Source organism: Lepisosteus oculatus, chromosome 1 (assembly GCF_040954835.1).
Source record: "Lepisosteus oculatus isolate fLepOcu1 chromosome 1, fLepOcu1.hap2, whole genome shotgun sequence".
Taxonomy (NCBI): domain Eukaryota; kingdom Metazoa; phylum Chordata; class Actinopteri; order Semionotiformes; family Lepisosteidae; genus Lepisosteus; species Lepisosteus oculatus.
The window spans coordinates 3,245,298-3,266,002 of NC_090696.1; the positions used below are offsets into that span (position 1 = coordinate 3,245,298).

Consider the following 20,705-nt stretch of genomic DNA (forward strand, 5'->3'; position numbering starts at 1 on the left):
GGGCCAGTTTTCCCAGAAGACAATTGACCTACCAGTATGTTTTTGGACTGTAAAGACAGACCTTATACTCTGTGTTTGTCCATTACTGTTATTGCTTGTTCAAAGAATTCTAACACGTTAATCAAGATCTCTCTTGATTTAGATACCTAGTTTCACACAGGAGATATGTTAGTTTTAATTAATGCTTCTGTAACTTCACATGCAGTAGAAGCAAGACTTATCGCTCTGTACTATAAATACTAGGTTCTCTTTCGTCACCCTTTTTATGGGATAACCCTTTTTTAGCTGTGTTATAGTCAAGCGGAAGAGTTTTGCTATCAGTCTGTGAATAACATCTTTTTGTCTCTTCAGTACACTTGCTAGAATACTGTCAAGTCTTTAGCTTAAGTGTTCTAATACCCACTGTGTAACACTTCTGCCTGTTCTCTGCCAGTGCCATGCAATTCAGAACTGTGCCTTCGCTCAACCTGAGACGTGTCTACAGTGCCATAAGAAATGACTCCTGCTTATGTAGCCTGTGGCTGGGCACTGGATTTCAATAGCCTTCTCATGCATGTCTGGATGCTGCACATTGGTGGTGGTGGAGGGGAGTCCCCATTATCTGAAAAGTGTTTTGAGTAGAGTGCCCAGAAAAGCGCTATATAAGTGTAAGCAATTATTATTTTTATTATGTCACCCAGCTCCTGATCCAAACAGCCCAAGCCAGCCCCTTGCCACGTGGTGATTAAAGTCCTCTGAGACTCCTGGACCATGGGCAGTCCATCCCAATGGGGGTTTTACATTTGCTTGGCTTCATACCTCTGCAGTGACCTTCCCAGACAGAGAGCACACAAGAATTCAAAATGCTCAGAGGCACTGCCAAAGCCAGCCCCAGTGGATTTCTTCAGAATCAACAGTGAGACACCTCTGAAACACAGAGGGCACAAGAGGAAACCATATAGAAGCTAAGAGACAGATGGATGAGATCCTCAACTCAATTAATTCCTAGCTACCAGACAGGCTAGATGGGCAGAATGGCTCCTGTTTGTTACTTCATCTTTATGGTTCATCTATGTGACTTCCAGTACAGGACACCTGATTCTGCTCTCTGCATCAGTCTGAGAGTACAGGGCAGTGATGGTGCTCTGATGCCTGTCTGCAAGCAGTTCCTCACCTACCCAATGTCCCCTTCAGCCTACAGGACGGTGTGTGGCGTCAACGGGCCCCTCGTGGTTCTGGACAATGTGAAGGTAAGCTGATTGTTGTAGGTGCTGCTGATCCCAGTGCTGCCTGTATTGCGATACAGAATGAGACCCACTCGTTGACCTCAGGTCTGTTTCAGCTCTTCTGGAACTGGGTCCCTACATGCGTGACTGAACCCGCTGGTGCTGGTGTGGGTTCCTTCATTCAGGAACAGGTCTCTGGAGTTTGTTAGTGTTATCCATGAGATCATCACAATGCATCACAATACAGTGCTGTAAAACCTGGACTTCAGACCTGCTGTTTGGCCGTCACTCACAGAAGGGCAGCTAAGTGGCCGGTACGCCAGGCCCTCGTGCTGGACATTACAGTGTCTCTAGCGCCTCTACATGGAAGAGGTTTAAGGGTGGACAGGCTGCTCGTCAGAGCCTAAAGGATAGAAGTAGAGGTCATCAACCTGTAGACTGACCTGGTCACCAAAGTGTTATGTCTGTCCTGGCTCTGACCCCCTCAGCTGTTTCAGCAGGAGGCCAGGGCTCAGAAGAAGAGCCCCTCATGGATCACTTGGACGCTGTGCTGTCCAGAGCCCTGGACAGGGCAGGGGGCTGTGTCTCTCTCACTGTATCTCTTCTGCCCCAGCTGACGCTCTTGAAGTCAAGAGCTCGCTAACCCGGCCCAGGTTACACCACTGAACCCTCAACTGACTTCATCATACGATTCATCTGAACTGTTTGACTGCGTTCAGCTCCTTGGCATGTTGGGGGGTCGCCTTTTAACTGCTGCATTTCACATGTCACATGAAGTTCCCCAGCTTCTGCGAAGAAACACAACAATTGCAAATATTTCCATCAAGATCTGGTTTAGCTCAATGAAGGCTTCAATCAGGTTATTAGTCAGCAGGTGTGTAATCAGCAGAGTGAAGGTATGCTGGCTCAGAGGGGGGAGAGACTGTACTGCGGAGAAGAGGGTTTCTCTTCAGAATTTACAAACTAAATAATGCTTTTTCACAATACAAATTATTGCTGGGCAATAACAAAAAATCTAGCAAAGATACGTATTTTTTAACATCAGTGTCTTTTGTTTCTTTCTGCTGAAAGGTGAGTACACAGTGCTTTTGTGGGGTGCAGACTGAAGAGTAAGATAGGCAGTTGATTATGTTGTTTTCAAATGATTAAATTGCATTATTCATCATGGTAAAATAAAAAACAGCCGCTAAGAGCCTGGGCTGCCCTGCACCAACAGGTTGGTGAGGAGGAATGCAGCCCCACCTAGAGGCCACAAGGGAGACGAGCACCTAGAGATCTCCCGTGCTGCAGGGCTTTCATTCATATTGGAATCATTAACTGGAATATACGCTCTCTTATTTGCTCCTGTCCAGTGCAGTGATCTTATTTATAGTTTCAGGCTGGAATCACCTCTGGTTTTTGCTCTGTACAGTGTTTCTGTAGCTGATTTGTATTCACAATGCGTTTTGTGCTCCTTGGTCCTAATGAACATGAAGAAGTCTGTTTGTTGCATTCAGTATCAGACGTTGAGGTGAATCTTCATGCTTATAAGTGACTTATGCTGGTAGCCCTGCACTGGACCATGTTGTACCCAAGTTGCAGTCTACCAGTATGAATGCTGTTGTCTTTTCCAGTTTGCCCAGTTTGCAGAAATTGTGCACTTCACCCTGCCAGATGGCACCATCAGGAGTGGGCAGGTCCTGGAGGTTGTGGGGACCAAGGCCATCATACAGGTAAGGACACCAAAGAGCCTAACAAAGACATGCTCGTTAAATCAGAGAATGGAGCCCCCTTCTCTCGTCATGAGTTGGTACCAAGCGTTCTTCTGTGAAAGAAGAGAAACAAATTCCAGACATTATAAAGTCACACAAAGGTGTTAACTGTGCAAGGACATTGTCTTTCTTTGGTATCTGAAAGTTGTATGAGGCGCTGCCCTGATCTGTGGTGCTGAAAGGCAGGTGTACATTAACAGAGCTGAGTGTGTCCCCTGTGCGCCTTGATTTGGTCACTGGTGTTAGAGAGACTGTTTGCCTTCCTCCTTCAGACAGGGAGCGTGTCTAAGCTATTGCTATTGCCTTTGTGCTATTTTGGCTATTTTGACTCGTTTCTTCCCTTTTCTCTTATCTTCACTGATTCTTAGGAGCTCTAGAGATCTAGATACAGTAACTGTGTTTACTGTTTGATCCCTTACAGGGAAACTAACAGTAAACTGTACTGGCACCCAGAGACACAGGATATTCATTTAAGAAAACTTGCAGCAGACCTCCGAGGTTACTACTGTAACTACACTGTTACTACACTGTAACAGCTTATTACAGATGTGGTCACCTCGACTCAACAGAGCTTTAGTAGAATTTGCAACAGACAGGCAGTAATTTATCAATTAAACAATTTGGTACACTGTGTTTTTTTTAAAATGCAAGAACTGAGTTTCCCTCTGTGAATTCCTTGTACAAGTGTGTGTCTGTGTGACTCCAGTCCTAAAGATAGCTGTGTTGAATGTTCTTGTAATAAATACTGTGTAAAAAATACCACCAGTGATTGTTTGCGTCAGAATTTAAATTTATTCTTTGATCCTGTTTATCCATTGCATCCTGATTGTTAGTCTGTTTAAATTCTACCATCTATGTATGATAGGTTTAGAGATCATTTATAGAATACATTGTAGAACCTTGATTAAAATCTGCTCTTATTAATCTATATTTCTTTAAATGAAGACCATCAGTCATAATTATAATGAAGGCAAGGAGCAATTCTTTAAGATTCATCAACATTATTAGAAGTCCAAAAGCAGGCAGTATTTTCCAGGTGCTGGAGTATCCTCCTGTCACATAGTGTTTCAGGTGAGTGTGGTCAGATCTGCCTCCCTATTCAGCAGGTGCACCCCAGCAGAGCTGGCCTGGCTCTGTGAGAAAGGTCTTCGGTCGGGCCCCTTACCAGTCTTGTGCTTGGAGATCCGGGCACTCCTGTTCTTTGTCCTCTGTCTCGTCTGCCCCTCAGCACCTTAGGGACCTGGAGCTGTGGCCTCCTGTCTGATCCAGCTCAGGACAGATCAGAGGAACCAGAATCTTTTTTTCTTTTATGCTTAAGTCTCGAACATGGCCTGTTATTTTGTTTCAGAGCAGTTTACATTAACACAACTTGTTAATATTTGCAACCTGACGTAGTTAACTTCTAACCTCAAGGAAAGTGCGATTCCAAACTTTAGGAGTCCTGCAGATACCATCTCAGGGTGCTGAGGCTTTACATTGAAGCAAATGTCATGGTTCGTATGAAGTTAAAGGCAATGAAAATGAAATGAAAAATCATTTCAATGAATTCGGTTAATGCAAGTGTGTTTAAAGAATTGAAAAGTGAAACTCCGAGGTTTAGCATGCAGACATACAGAGCAACATGCCGTAGTTACGAATGCCACAGTGCGGGGAAAGGATGCAGGAGTCAGAAGGAGAGGAGGAGAGAGGGCCGGTGGGATTGGAGCTGGATGCCTGTTCCAGAGTGAGCCCCTCCTGACTGCAGGGGAGCGAATGTCTCAGATCCCTCAGAGCAGCGGATGTGCTGTCTGCACGTGAAAGCTGTAGAGCATTGTTTGACTCGTGCTCATGGAAATCAAGTAATCAAGTCTCAAACATTCAGCGACAGAAATGGATGGTGATGGCCTTGCGCAAGCGTTGTGTTCATATTGCCTGTGCAAAGCAGAGTGTTTTTCATGTGGGAATATTTAAACACTGACAGTCGGCAGTGAATGGCAGCTGGCCCCCATGTACAGTAACGTGATGCCAGAGGCCTTTTAACCCACAGTAATAGTTCCGTGAAGCTGCTGTTGTCTCAGGGCGATTGTGTGGACACAGTGACAGCACTGCTGTCATTTTCCAATTCTGTTTCTGGAGGAGAGGCAGAGGGTTCTTCACGTTTTGAAGTCATCACCTGCTTTGAACCAGGATAATATTTTAAAATGGCTCAATAGTGAATCTTATCTAGTGCTCCGTCTGACAAAATAAAACAGGTTTGTGGTTTGTGAGCTCCACGTAGTCCTCCACGTCAGACCTGCTGGAATAGATTTCAGCTCAGATCCCAACAGACATTTCGCATCATCTCTTAATGAGCTAATATATTAAGGGCTATGGTGCCCTTAATCTGCTAATTGTCTAACTGTCTAATCTGCTAACGAAAACGTGTCATTTGTTTATTTCTGGAGAATGGCTCCACTGCGAACACAATTATTCTAAAGAAAGATAGAAGCTCTTATTAAGCAAAACGCGAGTTTGATTATGGTTTGTCTTGTTCAAAGGTTTTTCTTATTAAAACCAGATTTACACAGCAGGTTGAAGCATTTGGTCTTTCTGAACAAGACAAACAGAACATGTAACGCGATTTTCAAATGTTCCGCTTCCTTGAGCCAGAGATCTGTGAATATTACATTTCCAGACAGAGCCCGATTCAAGGCGGACTTGCCCTGAACGCCGAAGAGATCTCCACAGCCGCTTAGACATGCGACATGCGCTCTTGATAAATGACATCGGGCCTCTGGGCTTTTATTCACTTTCTTTAGTTTCGATTTATTTTTAACTCGCTGTCTTTTTAATTTTCTGTGTGGTGAGTGGCCTTCCAGCTTGGGCTTTCCAAATCTAAATAACATTTCTGTCCTCTTTTATAAGCCAAAATATTTTTAAACAGAATTTTCATCTTACAATGAAACATTCAGATGTTTCACACAAACATTATTATTATTATAGGCCGTTTACTCCTGGTGAGGATCGCGGTATTATTGTCTCCTGTTATGTTTAATTAATTTTATGTATTAAATATATCTAATAGTTAAATTTTACTTCAGTTTAAACAAGGCCACTCCCTGAAATTGGTAGTCTACCAATACAAGGTAATAAGAAACAATTTCAAAATTCTGCAGTTTACATTAGAGTTCAGGTATAGTATCGAACTGATACTAAACAGTCTGTAATCATCAAAACTAATATGGCATAATATTAATTCACTTGGTAATCTCTAATACGCGATATCAAATGCCAAACACCGTATGACGCCCGAGAGAGTTAAAACACGATTCTAACCAGCAGGCAATTAACAGGTTTTCTTACCGTAATTTTTCCAAATCAAAATGTGTCCTTTTTTCTCCACATTTTACACGCCTAATTTAGACTAAACAGCCAAAGCGACAAACTTAACGAAAGTTTTGTCTGTTGAAGTTTTTCAAAAGCCGGCTCTGCCCGGGTTAATTCACGATTGGACTACAGTACATTGTATAGGCCGGGGTAAACGAATTAGTAAAACAGATTTCTGTTTGCATGAAATTTACACACACAAAAATTAAAAATCGATTAAAAATTACTGTTGGTGTTAAATACACAATTCTGTTCTTGCTATTAAAAAACGTAAATATATTTATGTAATTGTTTTGTGTTAGTGACATTAATTTGCGATTTTACACTTTCCTTGTTTTACAGTATTTAATTTTTCAAAATTTCACTTTAATTTTTCAGTATTCATTCAAGTCTGGATAATATTTTTTTTTTAATTAATGAAGTAGCTTTTATGTAATCAACGATTTTGTAATGAAATAACTTGCGATGTAGTTATATGACAAAGTAAGAATACGGCCGTATGCGTTACAATAATATTAATCGTGCTTACGATCTTCTTAAACATAAAACATTATTAATAATAATAATAATAATAATAATAATAATAATAACATCCTGCTTTTCCGTAATATTGTAGGGAAGAACACATTTATCACGTTAATCAGTTTGTTCTACATTGTTCTACAAAATGTGAATAACCTCAACTGATATGCCCTGAGTCGTCGTAAAGACCTTTTCAGATCCATACTTACTATTGGTATTAACTGGAATATTCATTTCCTGAGCTTGTATCGGGTTGGAAATCCGAACTGCGTTTACCTTGAAGACAAGTTAATGAGTCAGTAGTCGCCCGACTCATCATCACCTGCAAGTTTGACCTGCAGGAAGGCGGTGTTGCTCCGAGCCCAAAGGAAGAAATAATAAAATACCGTGTCAAAAACAATAAGGAACACAAGCAGGCAAGCAAAAAAGAAACCTATAACATTTAGTTTTAATCTTTTATAGCGTTTATATTTATGTAACAAGTGTTTCACCAGAGGAGTGGCGCTGTGATTAATAATTTTGTATTTAATGTTTTCTGCCTGTGATACTCGGCGACAATGATGTTTTAAAAAATGAACTTTTTCACCAGTAATGTTCTATCATAAATGTATTATCCTAAGTACTACGGTTCCCGAATTAGCATGACTGCAAGTGAAATAACGGACGTACTCGCGTATTTATTTTGGTTGAACGCAAGACTGTGGGACATTAACAGTGGTTGTTGTAACGTCAGTTTAAAACTGAATCAAGTTTTTTTTTTAAATTTAGATCAAGAAAGCTTCTCTACAATTTTTGACAATTATGAGCAGATTTAGTTGTGTTTGGTAATTTGAGCAGATTTGCTGATGAAGCCAGTGCACCATTCCGGCTGGTGGAGACATACTGTATCTACAAACCATTTTTCCGAATTCTAATTAAAATGTGCTGAAGAGCTCACTGTACAGTTTTGTTTAGGCAGCATGTCTGAAACACCCATACTGTAGCACTGATCATATGATTTCTCTCCAGGTTGGTTTCCTTATAAGCTGATTCTCCGTTATTAGAACTTCTTTTTTACGTAGTAGTAGTAATAATAATAATAATAATAATAATAATAATAATAATAATAATAATAATAATAATAATTGCTTACACTTATATAGCGCTTTTCTGGACACTCCACTCAAAGCGCTTTCCAGGTAATGGGGATCCCCTCCAGCACCCCCAGTGTGCAGCCTCACCTGGATGGATAAGCAAGAAGTGTAGCCTGACGAGAATTATAATGAAGTTTTTTTTTCGCTAATCCTTTTTACATTTATTTTTTCAAGAAAGTTTCAATTCTAAAGGTAGAATTAAATACGTTTGTGATTTTTTTTCTAATAGCAGTAATTAAATATCACTAACAAGTAACATACGTAACGTAATTATTTTAAATCAAAGTAATGTTGCTGGGTATGTTAAAATGCTTTGTCGACTTAAATGAAAGCTAGCAATTACAATTAAAAATTTAATCTTAAGAATATTGCCTACTTGTGATCAGGTTCTGCTATAGATGAGGATGGTGAGTAAATTAGGTTGTAATACACTGTCAAAGATCAGGATCCATATTATATTGAAAAGCGTAGAATTACCCAAATCCTGAAAGTTACCGCACATCGGAAGTGTTCGCTGTTTGTTGAGGCTAAAGAAAAGCAGACTGCTCTCTCTGCCCGTGCTGAAGACCTGGACTGAGCTCCTGTCTTTCCTCGCAGGTTTTCGAAGGAACTTCCGGCATCGATGCCCAGAGGACCACCTGCGAATTCACGGGGGACATCCTGCGCACACCGGTGTCCGAGGACATGCTGGGTGCGTAAGAGACCACCCACCGGCCCGGGAGCGGTGTGTGTGTGTGTGTGTGTTGTGGGAGGGAGTTGACTACTGCAAACCAGAGCTAGACACAGGTGTCAGCAAGTAGCAGAGCAGGTTCGCGGCTGCAGGCTGGAGAGCCTGTACAGTACTGTACAGTATGACATCGCGGGTCTCCCTGCGTCTCCACACACCACAAAACACAGTGCTGGTGCCGGTCATAAATATAGGACTGTCAACAAACTTGAAAAGATGGACTCTGAACCAGCTAAAACGAATTTGAGCAATTTTAAAACGTTTTTTTTAATTATTATTAGTTTAACATAAGTTGACGTGCAAAAAAATAAAAGATCACGTATGGTGCGAAATTCGTTTGCCATTAACCTGGATGTTTTAGTTGTTTTAGGCAACCGTTTTCCCGCCGGTACATATACTTCACTGTCCCCTAGACATGCGTTGTTTTCCTCCTTTCCTTTTTTGAAAAAAGTACAGAAATCTCAGGAAATAAGGACGTTGGTCGTTTGTAAAACATCGAACCATAAAATGTCTAACTTAAGCAAAAACGAGTTACAAATAATGAAATATCCGATGCCATTTGATTAGTTAATATATTATAGTACATCATTTTGAATTAACTGACTTAAACGGAATTCTTTCTACGTTTTTTAAAAGTATGAGCAAATTAAATTTGTTCGAAAAGCACAGGCTATAAAACTAAATGCAATAATAATTTTGGTATCGCAATCAATTTCTTGTTTCATATCTAAAAATCTAATAAATCGAAATCCGTTGTCAGCCATTTAGAAAATATTGAGATCGTAACTCAATCGTAAATTAACAGAAAGTAAACTTTCACTTTTACTTCGGTCTTCCTATAAATAGACTGTAAAATAAAATCATGTCTACGTCGTATCTACGGTCTTGTGCAATTGATAATATTGTATGAATGTTTATTAAATATATTATTAAAATGTATATATGAAATATTATACATAAAAAGTAGATAATGTGTTCTGATGACTGCGAACAGATCACCACCGTTTGGGATCACACGCTGTAGTTGAAGCTGCGCAAACAAAACAACTATTTATATCTTATATACAAGCATTTCAGCAGTTTCTGCACGCTATATTTTCGTATAGTTGTCTATAAATTTTGTTAGAGGGAAATTTCAAGTTGGCAGCAGTTCTTGCCCGTAACTGTTTAGAGACCCGTACGCCACAGCAAGACGGGTTTGTGGGTCCAAAGAGACGGGTTGGGTCTCCATCGAGCCGTGTCGACGAGCCCGTGTTTGCCAGAGCTACTTCGACCGTAATTGTGATAAATGTACATTTAACACCATCTTTACACAAACGAGTAGGCTGGTTGTACAACAGATGTTTTCCCATAGTGTACAGTAGCTGAATACAACACCATTCTCATTCATTTAAGAATGTTCTTTTTATAGCTGGGGTATCCCGTATGTATTGTGCGATATAGTCCCTGACGGAGCTTTAGACGGGCGAAGAAAATGAGACTTATTCTGCTGTATATAAACGGCTTTACACAGAAAACAACGACTACACCTTCAGCAGCGGCGACTGCACAGACAAGGGCGGTCAGGTTTGCTCTCCGAATGGAGTGAATTCAGAAACACGCGAAACACGCGACAGGGGGTTTGTTTCGATGAGTTCGATGGTACCAAACGGGGATGAAGTTCGTGTGTTGTTGTCCCTTATTATTTATTATTCAAAACAGAAGCGTTTAAAAACAACCGGACATTAAACGACTTGTTCAGGTCTCTCCAGTCCGGAGCGACCTATACACCTTGGGTGGGGGTGAGGCGATGAAGGTGACCTACAGGTGGCGCTATAGTTATGAGGAAAAATAGCTCGTGGAATACTGCTCAAAGATAATACACAACCCCCCCCACCCATCTCCTCCGCTCCAGCCAGTACAGGGTCACGGCGAGCCGGATCTGCTCCAGCAAGCAACAGGCACAAGGCAGGGCACACTCAGTTCGTCACAGGGCAGGCAGACAAGAGCAGAAACCAAGTAACCCACCAGCAGCTGTGGGAGGAAATGGGCTCGTCCGGAGGACACCCACAGGACTCTGGGGAGCGCCCCAGGTCCAGAATTGAACCCCAGCAATGCTTACCACTGTGCCATCATGTGGCCCCATAATACTCCACGATTCTGTGTCAAGCCTCTATTATCAGCACGGTGATGGACAACACCTGGGTTGCTTAAGAGCTCAACTTGGCCATGATGACGATAACCTCGCCGCTGAGGCACTACTCAGTGGGCCCTGCGGATGGTGATCTTGTTCGAACGATCACGGAGAAGGAGTTCTTTTCAGACGTGTCAGGGTGGTTCAAATCGGACAGTAAGAATTATTGATACCACGGCTACTAGACTGTGTTCTAATGGGTTATTAAGCTTACTGAAGGGTACTGCCGTATTGATCGGATGAGGAAATGTCTGAGCAGGAAGCTGCAGTGGAGCAGGAATCTCTGCTCCCGAAGCTGTAAAGGGCATCAGTGGACTAATCCCTTAGTCCTGAAGCTGCTGACCCTTAGCTGCCCTTTAAAGACAATTCCAGGTAAGCTGGGTGGAAGAGATGGAAGAGCATTCCACTGGAAAACAGCAGCAGGAGGCTGCCTGAGCGTCGCACACAGCTCTCATTCAGCTGAGCTTCGTGAAGGAAGGAGACTTGCGTCAGTGAGCAGTCAGGGCGTGTAAGAGATGTATGCTACTGGAGTGCGCTGTATCGAGCAGACGTGTACAGTGTACAAAGGAAAGAGTAAGAAAAGGTTCATTCTATGCTGAAAAATTTTAAAAAAGAAAGAGTTAAAGACGGTGGTTCTTTACGCAAAGGATTGCAGGAGTATGGAACAAGCTGCCCAGCTGTGTTGTTGGAGCCAATACCCTGGCTTCCTTCAAGAGACTGTCAATTAGCTGCCAGCTGCCAGATGACCTAAATGAGAAAAGTGGTCTGCTCTCGTTTGTAACCTCCCCCACCTCCAGCCTCTCAAACGCAGGAGCAGTAAGATGTGCTGTGTGTTGTCTCTCAGGGCGTATCTTCAACGGATCAGGGAAGTCCATCGACAAGGGGCCAGCGGTGACGGCTGAGGATTTCCTCGATATCAATGGTGAGTAAAGTGTATCTGCGCTCATTCTGCTCCATGCATTTCGAGCTCCAGATGCAGCGGAGTTTGACACATTCTGGGCAGGACGTCGTCTCCCGTTCTGAGATCTAGAGGCTCACAGGCCATCGTACCTCCAGGGTTGTACTTGCTTTCTCAGCTCGGTCAGTCCCGATGAGCCCCCACAGCAATGCCACCTTCTTCCTCCAGAGGCCACAGAACAGCTTGAGCTCAAACACAGCCAGCCCTGTGCAGATATTCACCCGGGAGAACGACCCGTGTCCCAGCCCAGTTGTAACAATTGAGGCTGAATAAAAGGGGCTTTTACAATTGGAGAACTGGGAGTTTGACCCTGACACCACAGCTGTGATTAACATAGAAATACAGCCATTTGATCAGCTGCAGGTCATTGCAGCTACAGGCACTTACACAGATTGTACCACCTATCCAGCATCATGTAGTAAAGATGGCGTTTTGAAAACCTGCCGATTATCAAGAGCCTGCAGTTAATACAGCTTGAGATGTTTCACACTGCTTAATAATGGGAGTCTTATCAGTGGTCTTCACTTGACTGGGGCACCAGTGTCGTACTTTGAATTGCTCAGCAGTTAATTACTTTGGCTTCTTGGCTCCTTCTACATGGCTGTACTCTCTATCTCTACTCAGGTTGGGTTCGGTTTTCTTTCAGACCTTAAAGGTCTTTCAGTCCTAGTGGTTTTCAAGCACAGATCCCACAGTGCTAATTCATGAGACTCCACAAAACTCCCTGTGATGCCAACAGCTCCTCTCTGCTGTATTCTGATGCTGCAGTACTCTGGATTGACTTCAGTTTAAGAGCTGGATCTGTGACAAGAAGCAGGTTTCTCCGAACGGGCCTCACCCCTCTCTCCACTGCAGGCCAGCCCATTAACCCCCAGATGCGGATCTACCCCGAGGAGATGATCCAGACCGGACTCTCGCCCATCGATGCCATGAACAGCATCGCACGCGGACAAAAGATACCCATCTTCTCTGCGGCAGGGCTGCCACACAACGAGGTGAGGAGCAGGCACACTGAGACCAGGGGTACAGCTCCGGGCAGATGACTTCATGAGAAAGGTTACGAACCATCTGGCTCATCTCGCCTGGTTTGTAGTTAGTAGCTAATTGGCCTGACTTAGTGCTCTATGTTGGTAGCGCAGCCACTTGAACTGCTTGCATTAGGAGCATCTTGAGACTAGCTGTGAGTATCTCCTCTGATCCCTCCTGCAGAATACCAGCTGATGCCTCAAAACCTCAATGCAGACTTAAGAAAATGAAAAATTCCTTGATCCCACTCTCATTACCAGTATCTCATGAAAGAAGCGAGGGTATCAGTTTCAACAGTACTGCTGAGTAGCTTGTTCCACTCTCTTTCATCCTTTAGAGCAGGGGGTTCGTGGGAGTGTGATGGAAACGTCAATGTCAAATGGAATGGTCCTATTAATAAATAACAATGTAATAATAAGAATAAGAAAACAACAGTAGTATATAGTATTAATATTTTACCAAATGAAAAGAAGCATGTTAAGAGGGTTGCTGTAGCATTTATCTACATTCATTGAAAAGTTTGATTTAGTTAAAACCTCAAGGGGGGTACTTGAGGCAAATAATTTAGGTTGAAGGGGTTCAGCTGACAAAAAAGGCTGGGACCCCCTGCTTCAGAGTAAAGTAGTGCATCCTGTTCTCTTTTTCAAATGCCCTTCCTTGTGATTTCCACCCGTCTCATCTGGTTTTTGGTTTTGAAGAAACCCTGGTCAGTTCCCTTTCTAGTTTAGTGTGTGCATGCCAGGATCTTTTGTTGGAATGAGTCTGGCCGTGGTCGAGTCTGCGGTTTGGTCTGATAGTGACAGTGAGTGGCTGAGAAACAGATTGAGAGGCTGGGGGGTTCCTTCAGGTGGGGGGCGTGGCACTGGGGCTCGGACTCTTCTCAGTGAGAAAGGGATCCTGATACCCTCAGCCACCACCATGTCACCACAGGGTATGCAACCATCAAGCACAGCAACGCCTGTTACACAGCGAGTGTCTGTGCATTTCAAATGTGTATGCACTTGTAGCAGTTCTTTTTTTCTGACAAGTATCTGATAAGTGGCATGCAGGCATGCTGAGAGTGGAGACTGACCTGCTCTAACCCTGCACCCAGATTGCAGCCCAGATCTGCAGGCAGGCTGGCCTGGTGCAGCAGCACAAGAGTGTGATGGATCACCACGAGGACAACTTTGCCATCGTCTTTGCAGCCATGGGGGTGAGTGCACTGCTCCGGCTGCTCCAGCTGCTCCGGCTGCACCAGCTGCTGTGGCTGCTCCAGCTGCTCCAGCTGCTCTGGCTGCTCCGGCTGCACCAGCTGCTCCAGCTGCTCCGGCTGCTCCAGGCTCAGCCCTGAGAAAGCCTCGGGTTCACAGCTGAGCACTGGCCTCAGACTGCTGCCGGTGCAGCGAACAGAGGCTTGAGGTCCGCAGTGCCTCCCAGCCAGGTGCAGTACACTGCTCCTGCATTAGCCTGCAAGCCATAATCACAATCCCATCATTCACAGTGACTGCCCGCTCTTAGACGAACACCATAACCCTGAACGTTTTTCCTTGTTCCATAGGTGAATAACTAAAGAAATAAGTGAACATGAGACGGTACTGGTCATTAGGTGTCTTCCAGTTTATAACATAAACTGGTAAATTTCTGGTAGACAAAACTCTCTTAAATGCATTCTGATAATGTTATGCATGAATACCACAACAGAGACGCTACACATCTTCAGTGTAATCCTGAGCTTTAACTGAGTGTGAAGGAAATTAATTATCTTAACTGGAGCAAGCTAAGGCTTCAGCCTTTTATGATATAAAGAGACCAATAATACCTGCTACGGTAGGTAATTGCCGTTTTTTTCCACTATAGCTGTTTACCATTTGTTAATACAAAGTACTTTTACTAACGAAGAAGCAAAGAAACAATCACAATTTTCCTAATGTATTCATAGTCCTAGATCCCATCAGAAGGGTTCAATTCAAAGCTGACTTAACATCTCAGAGCTTCACCATGTTGTTTCTTGAAGGCTTTTAGTGCTTCAGTCTCTATAGCACAGCTGAGAGCTGTACTGACACCCACAGAGCTTTGCATGGCGGGCTGCACTGCCTGCTGCCCTCGGCCGTGTCTCCGCTCACTCTTGACCCCTGGGCTCCCTGGCCCTGGCAGGTGAACATGGAAACAGCACGCTTCTTCAAGTCCGACTTCGAGGAGAACGGGTCCATGGACAACGTCTGCCTCTTCCTGAACCTTGCCAACGACCCCACGTGAGTGCTCTCTCCGGGCTCCCCTCGCTCTGTCTCGGAGACTCCCAGCCTGGCCGAAGCGTCCCTGGGGTCGGAGCTATGATGTCAGATGGGGGAGCGCCATCCCTGTTTCCGCAAAGCGCATATTGTATTGTAACGTGGGCAAGGGCTGAAGTACCTCCAATTCCGCAAATAGTTTAGTTACATAAAAGGATCATTTACAATGACAGACCACAGCCTCTGCATGCCTTAAGCACGGAGATAGATACTCCCGGTGTGTTATCCAGAGAGGTTCTGTAGTGAACAGTTACAAAGAGATCAGGAGCGAAGGGCCCTGTGGGTTTGGAGCTGCTAGTCTCTCAGTGGCTGTGGTCACATCCTCTGGGGCCTGATGACTTGCTTGTTCAGCCCAGGTTTTCTTTCTGCTTGAGCCCTTAATGACCAAATTGAACTCATTATTCGGTTAACTGATCAAGCTGAAGTGTCCTCGGAGCAGGAGATTTAAAGAGACCTATATGAGCTGCTGGACAGCGGCCCTCCAGGGGAGTGGCTCTCCTGGCTTGGGGGATAGAAGACAGGAAAGCTTGCAGCATGCCCTTCTCAGCTGGAAATACCCACTCAAGCTGTGCCTGTTGACTGCAGAATCGAGCGCATCATCACCCCGCGCCTGGCCCTCACCACTGCTGAGTTCCTGGCCTACCAGTGTGAAAAGCACGTGCTGGTCATTCTCACCGACATGAGCTCGTACGCCGAGGCCCTGAGAGAAGTAAAGTCCTCACAGCACCGCCGTCACACGCCTTCACACCACAGCACCCACACACTGCTTCATATGTGCTAAAGAGACACTGACACGCCGGCCACACACTGACACACTGACACAGTGACACACTGACACAGTGATGACATACTGACACACTGACACATTGACACACTGACACAGTGACCACACTCTAACAAACTGACACAGTGACACAGTGATGACACACTGACACATTAACCACACACTGACACATTCACACAATGGCACAGTGATGACACACTGACACAGGGACGATACACACTGACACAGTGACGACATACTGACACACTGACACAGTGACACAGTGATGACACACTGACACATTGACCACACACTGACACATTCACACAATGGCACAGTGATGACACACTGACACAGGGACGATACACACTGACACAGTGACGACATACTGACACACTGACACACTGACACAGTGACACAGTGATGACACACTGACACAGTGACGACACACAGACACAGCGAGACATTGACACAGTAGCGACACACTCACATGCTGACAGGTGGATAAGAAGGACAAAGACTCGCACACTGTCTGTCCTGCGTGTCCCTCTGCTCTGTCTTCAGGATGGGCCTCTGTCTGTGCTCTGTGTCTCCAGGTGTCAGCGGCCCGGGAGGAGGTACCAGGAAGACGGGGTTTCCCTGGTTACATGTACACGGACCTGGCCACCATCTACGAGAGAGCAGGGCGAGTGGACGGCAGGCAGGGCTCCATCACACAGATCCCCATCCTCACCATGCCCAACGATGGTCCGTTCCTCTCTGTGTGTCTCCCTCTTAATCCTTCTGCCTCTCCCTGCATGTGCACAGCAGCATAAGGACAAGAGGAGCCACTCAGCCCATCAAACTCATTTGGCAGCCAGTAGTAAATTGATCCAAGGATCTCTTCCAGCTGTTTCTGGAAAGAAGGCAGGGTATCACCTTCAACCACATGACTGGGTAGTTAGTTCCACACTCCCACAACCCTCTGTGTAAAGTAGTTCCTCCTGTACTTGGCTTTACATGCATTTTTACCTACAGTAGCTACCTAAGCTCACATTTAACTGTACATTCTGAAGATGTTCACTATGTCAGTGACCTTGAAGATTTTGAATACTTGGATTAGATTCTTTCATGGTCTTCTCTGCTCATTAGTAGAAAGCTTCAGCTCTTTCATCTTTTGGCTTAACATTCGACCCACATGTGCAGCATACTGTCAAAACATCTTTTTTTCACCTTAGAAATATTGCAAGACTACGACCTATGCTATCATTAACTGTGGCTGAAAAGCTGATCAACACATTTGTATTCTCTCGAATTGACTACTGTAATGCTCTACTTGCAGGGGTATTAAAATCTACTCTGAACAAACTGCAGTATGTCCAAAATTCAGCAGCCAGAATCCTGACCAGGTCTAGTGCAAGTGTTCACATTACTCCTATCCTGGAGTCCTTGCACTGGCTTCAGGTCAAATTCCGTGTAGACTTTAAAATCCTCATGCTCACCTATAAGGCTCTGCGTGGCTTGGCACCTCAATACCTGTCTGAACTATTATCACCCTACTCTCCACCTCGCAACCTCCGCTCTTCAAATTCTGCCCTCCTTACTGTCCCCCAAGCCCGTCTACATTGCATGGGCGACAGGGCCTTCTCCTTCAAATCCAGACTCAAAACCCTCTTCTTCAAAAAAGCCTTTACTGAACTGGTTCCATTCTTCACCCCTCTGCTCTTCTTAGTACCACCATCCACAGTCTCCTCTGTATATTGTAATTGTGTCTTATCTTGTGTATTCTCCTTATTTATTTTTATACTCCTCTTATTTATTGTTATTGTCATCCTGTAAAGCGCTTTGAGAAGCCACCTTTTAAAATTAAAGCCACCTTTTATTATTATTATTATTATTATTATTATTATTATTATTATCAGGGTAGGAACAAGCTTCTGTATCTGTTAATGTAAAATGAAGACTGCACCTGTGGTGTTAATTCTCCCTTTCTTCTCTTTCATCTTTTGGTATTTGAAGAACAATTAAATTGTTCAGAATTTTTTCTGAATACTGTGGAATTTGGATATTTCAGTTGAATGCCCATTTAGTTTTTCGTCTGCCTTGTTTGAATTCTGTCTGAATGTCTCTCTCTGTCTCTTTGGAATTTCTTCTCCAGGTCTGCTTCTGCTGCACATGCCCTGTCCGCTCAGCTGTCTGTCTCTTCCTTTTACTGCTTTCACTAACCAGTCGTTCTCCTCTTCCTGGACCAGTCCTACAGTCTGTGTCTTGAGGTTAGGGTGTGCGAGACTGTGACAAGAGGTGTGCCCAGACTATAAACGGAGCCATTTGACTCCCTTGTCCATCAGATCCAACCCACTCTGTAACCCAGGGCCGGCTGGTTCTGGTCTTCAAGAGCTACAGCCCTGCAGTAGGTCAATGGGTCTATTTTAACAGGGAAAGTCAATACCTTCAACATAATTGACTCGGTCTAGTAATTCTGACATCGCCTGGCACAAACCCCAGAGGCACTGTGGCCGAATATCACCATGCCTTCAGTAAACCCAACCAAAGCAGATGTTATGGATGGGCTTCCCAGCTGCAAGTCTATGTGTCATATTTGAGTTCTTCTTTCCTGTGGAATGGAAATGTGCATTCTGACTTTGATTCCTCTTCTTTTTTCTCAAAGATATCACACACCCCATCCCTGACCTGACAGGGTTCATCACAGAGGGGCAGGTGTACATCGACAGACAGCTGCACAACAGACAGGTCGGTGAAGAGGAGAAAGGCTGCAGTCTGAAGACTGCTCTCTCTGTCTCATCTGTGTCTACCACGGGAAACTCTCACACCACAGTTCCTTCTACATTTAACATGAGCTCACCTTGGTTTTACTAGCTGCTCATCAGAAGAGTGGTGTTTAGCACCAGTGCGTTACAGGGTCCAGGTTACAGGCTCCCTGTTTTCGTGGGGGTTTTCACTGGGTGTTCTGTTTTCCACACACCTCCAAAGATGTGTAAGATCAGTGTGATTGGCTGCTCTGCGTTGTGCCTTTCCTGTGGGCTGGTTTGTGGGACTAAAGAGAAACAGATCCGAATGAGCAGGATGGAGCGAATGGCTCCCTCTCTGTGGTCTCTCGAATGTGCTGATGTTCTGCTCTGCTATGGTTGTGTCATGTTTGCACTGTGTGCTACAGAAATAGACATTAATGATACTATAGATATGGGCTTGTCCATGCTGGGCCATACAGGGCAGAAGGTCATTACTGACCAGCTCTGCGTGTCGCTCTGCAGATCTATCCGCCCATCAACGTGCTGCCCTCGCTGTCCCGCCTCATGAAGTCGGCCATTGGGGAGGGAATGACCAGGAAGGATCATGCTGATGTCTCCAACCAGCTGGTGAGGTCGTGACTCCACACCCACAAACCCAGCGCCACAGCGCCACACACTGACACGAGCCGGGACTGCCCTGCTACAGCTTCCGATTTCCACCTGACCGTCCAGCTGTGTCCAGAGGTTTTGTGATGCCAAGGCAATGCCAATGTTTGGCTCCTATCTGTAGACGTTTTGGCACATGTTTAATCCCAAGAGTCATGTGCACACCTGTAGTCAATGCCAAAAGACATACGCTCAGCTTGGCTGTCGGTTCGGGCATGATGTGAATCCATGTGTGTGGTGTGTCCTGCAGTACGCCTGCTATGCCATTGGGAAGGACGTGCAGGCGATGAAGGCCGTGGTGGGAGAAGAAGCTCTGAGCCAGGAGGACCTGCTCTACCTGGAGTTCCTGCACAAGTTTGAGAGGCGGTTCATCTCTCAGGGTAGGTGACAGGGCTCGAATGACGCTAACAGTACTCAGAATAATATAGGGCCCTGAAGTACTTAGATATGATCATGTAATTCAGATAAATCTCTTCGCAGAAAACGGACCGGACATAAATAAATAAGAGTGCGCGTCATACAGTGTCTGATGTAGATGCTGAAGCAGAAGGATCATATTTACACTATGGACATGGAGCCACACAGTCTGATCTGGCAGGGTTCTGTTACAATATGAAGAATATGAGTTGCTATAATAATAATGGTGCTTTGCTCCCGGCAGGTCCCTATGAGAACCGCTCTGTATTTGAGTCTCTAGACATTGGGTGGGAGCTCCTGCGCCTCTTCCCTAAGGAGATGCTGAAGAGAATCCCGGTGTCGATCCTGAACGAGTTCTACAGCCGTGACGGTCCCAGACAGCCCCCGAATAAGCCCCAGAGGCAGCCCACCCCATCGGCACCGGAGACAGAGAGCCCTCCTTCCAAAAAGCCCTCCCAGTGATCCACAGCCCTGCGGCGACAGAAGGCCCAGCCCCTTCAGTGCTCTCAGCACTCTAGTTGAACACGCTGCAGACGAGATCGCCCACATGGCTCGTCCCCATGCTGGCAGGACCACTGTAACTGCCAGTGCATCTGGAGCACAGATACTTGAGATCAAAGATGGGTTATGTTATAGTTCCTTGTGCAATTTTGTGTTCTGTTACATTTGTGCATATAAAGCTTAATGAAGAGGATGAAATAACTATGCATTTCAATGTTGTTTTATATGTTCTACAAAGCAATACATCCTCACTGCTGCATTCACTGCCTCATTCAGTGTTGTTTGGTTTTAATTGCGGTGCGGTGGCTCTGAGGCTCAGGATCTGCACCTGTGGCTGGAAGGTTGCCGGTTCCTATCCAGGTGGCAGAGGAATCCTACTCTGTTGGGCCCCTGAGCAAGGCCGTTCACCCCAGCTGCTCCAGGGACTCTCTGACCCCAAGCTTCTCTCCCTGTCTGTGTGTCTTATGGAGAGCAAGCTGGGGTATGTGAAAAGACCCATTCCTAATACAAGAAATTGTA

General features: G+C 44.8%; 1 protein-coding gene across 2 annotated transcripts in view; it reads left to right on the forward strand.

Annotated features, from left to right (window-relative positions):
* Nucleotides 1-20,454, forward strand: part of LOC102684316 (V-type proton ATPase subunit B) — a 37,944-nt gene extending 17,490 nt beyond the window's left edge. For both annotated transcript variants that reach the window (XM_006629124.3, XM_015343799.2), the window contains exons 2-14: nucleotides 1,174-1,229; nucleotides 2,819-2,917; nucleotides 8,554-8,647; nucleotides 11,701-11,778; nucleotides 12,670-12,809; nucleotides 13,934-14,035; nucleotides 14,977-15,074; nucleotides 15,696-15,819; nucleotides 16,470-16,620; nucleotides 18,521-18,603; nucleotides 19,125-19,229; nucleotides 19,519-19,648; nucleotides 19,930-20,454. In XM_006629124.3, coding sequence (XP_006629187.2) covers nucleotides 1,174-1,229; nucleotides 2,819-2,917; nucleotides 8,554-8,647; nucleotides 11,701-11,778; nucleotides 12,670-12,809; nucleotides 13,934-14,035; nucleotides 14,977-15,074; nucleotides 15,696-15,819; nucleotides 16,470-16,620; nucleotides 18,521-18,603; nucleotides 19,125-19,229; nucleotides 19,519-19,648; nucleotides 19,930-20,147 — 1,478 coding nt within the window. In that variant the 3' untranslated portion in view covers nucleotides 20,148-20,454. The remainder of the gene's footprint in view (nucleotides 1-1,173; nucleotides 1,230-2,818; nucleotides 2,918-8,553; nucleotides 8,648-11,700; nucleotides 11,779-12,669; nucleotides 12,810-13,933; nucleotides 14,036-14,976; nucleotides 15,075-15,695; nucleotides 15,820-16,469; nucleotides 16,621-18,520; nucleotides 18,604-19,124; nucleotides 19,230-19,518; nucleotides 19,649-19,929) is intronic.
* Nucleotides 20,455-20,705: the final 251 nt, after the last annotated feature.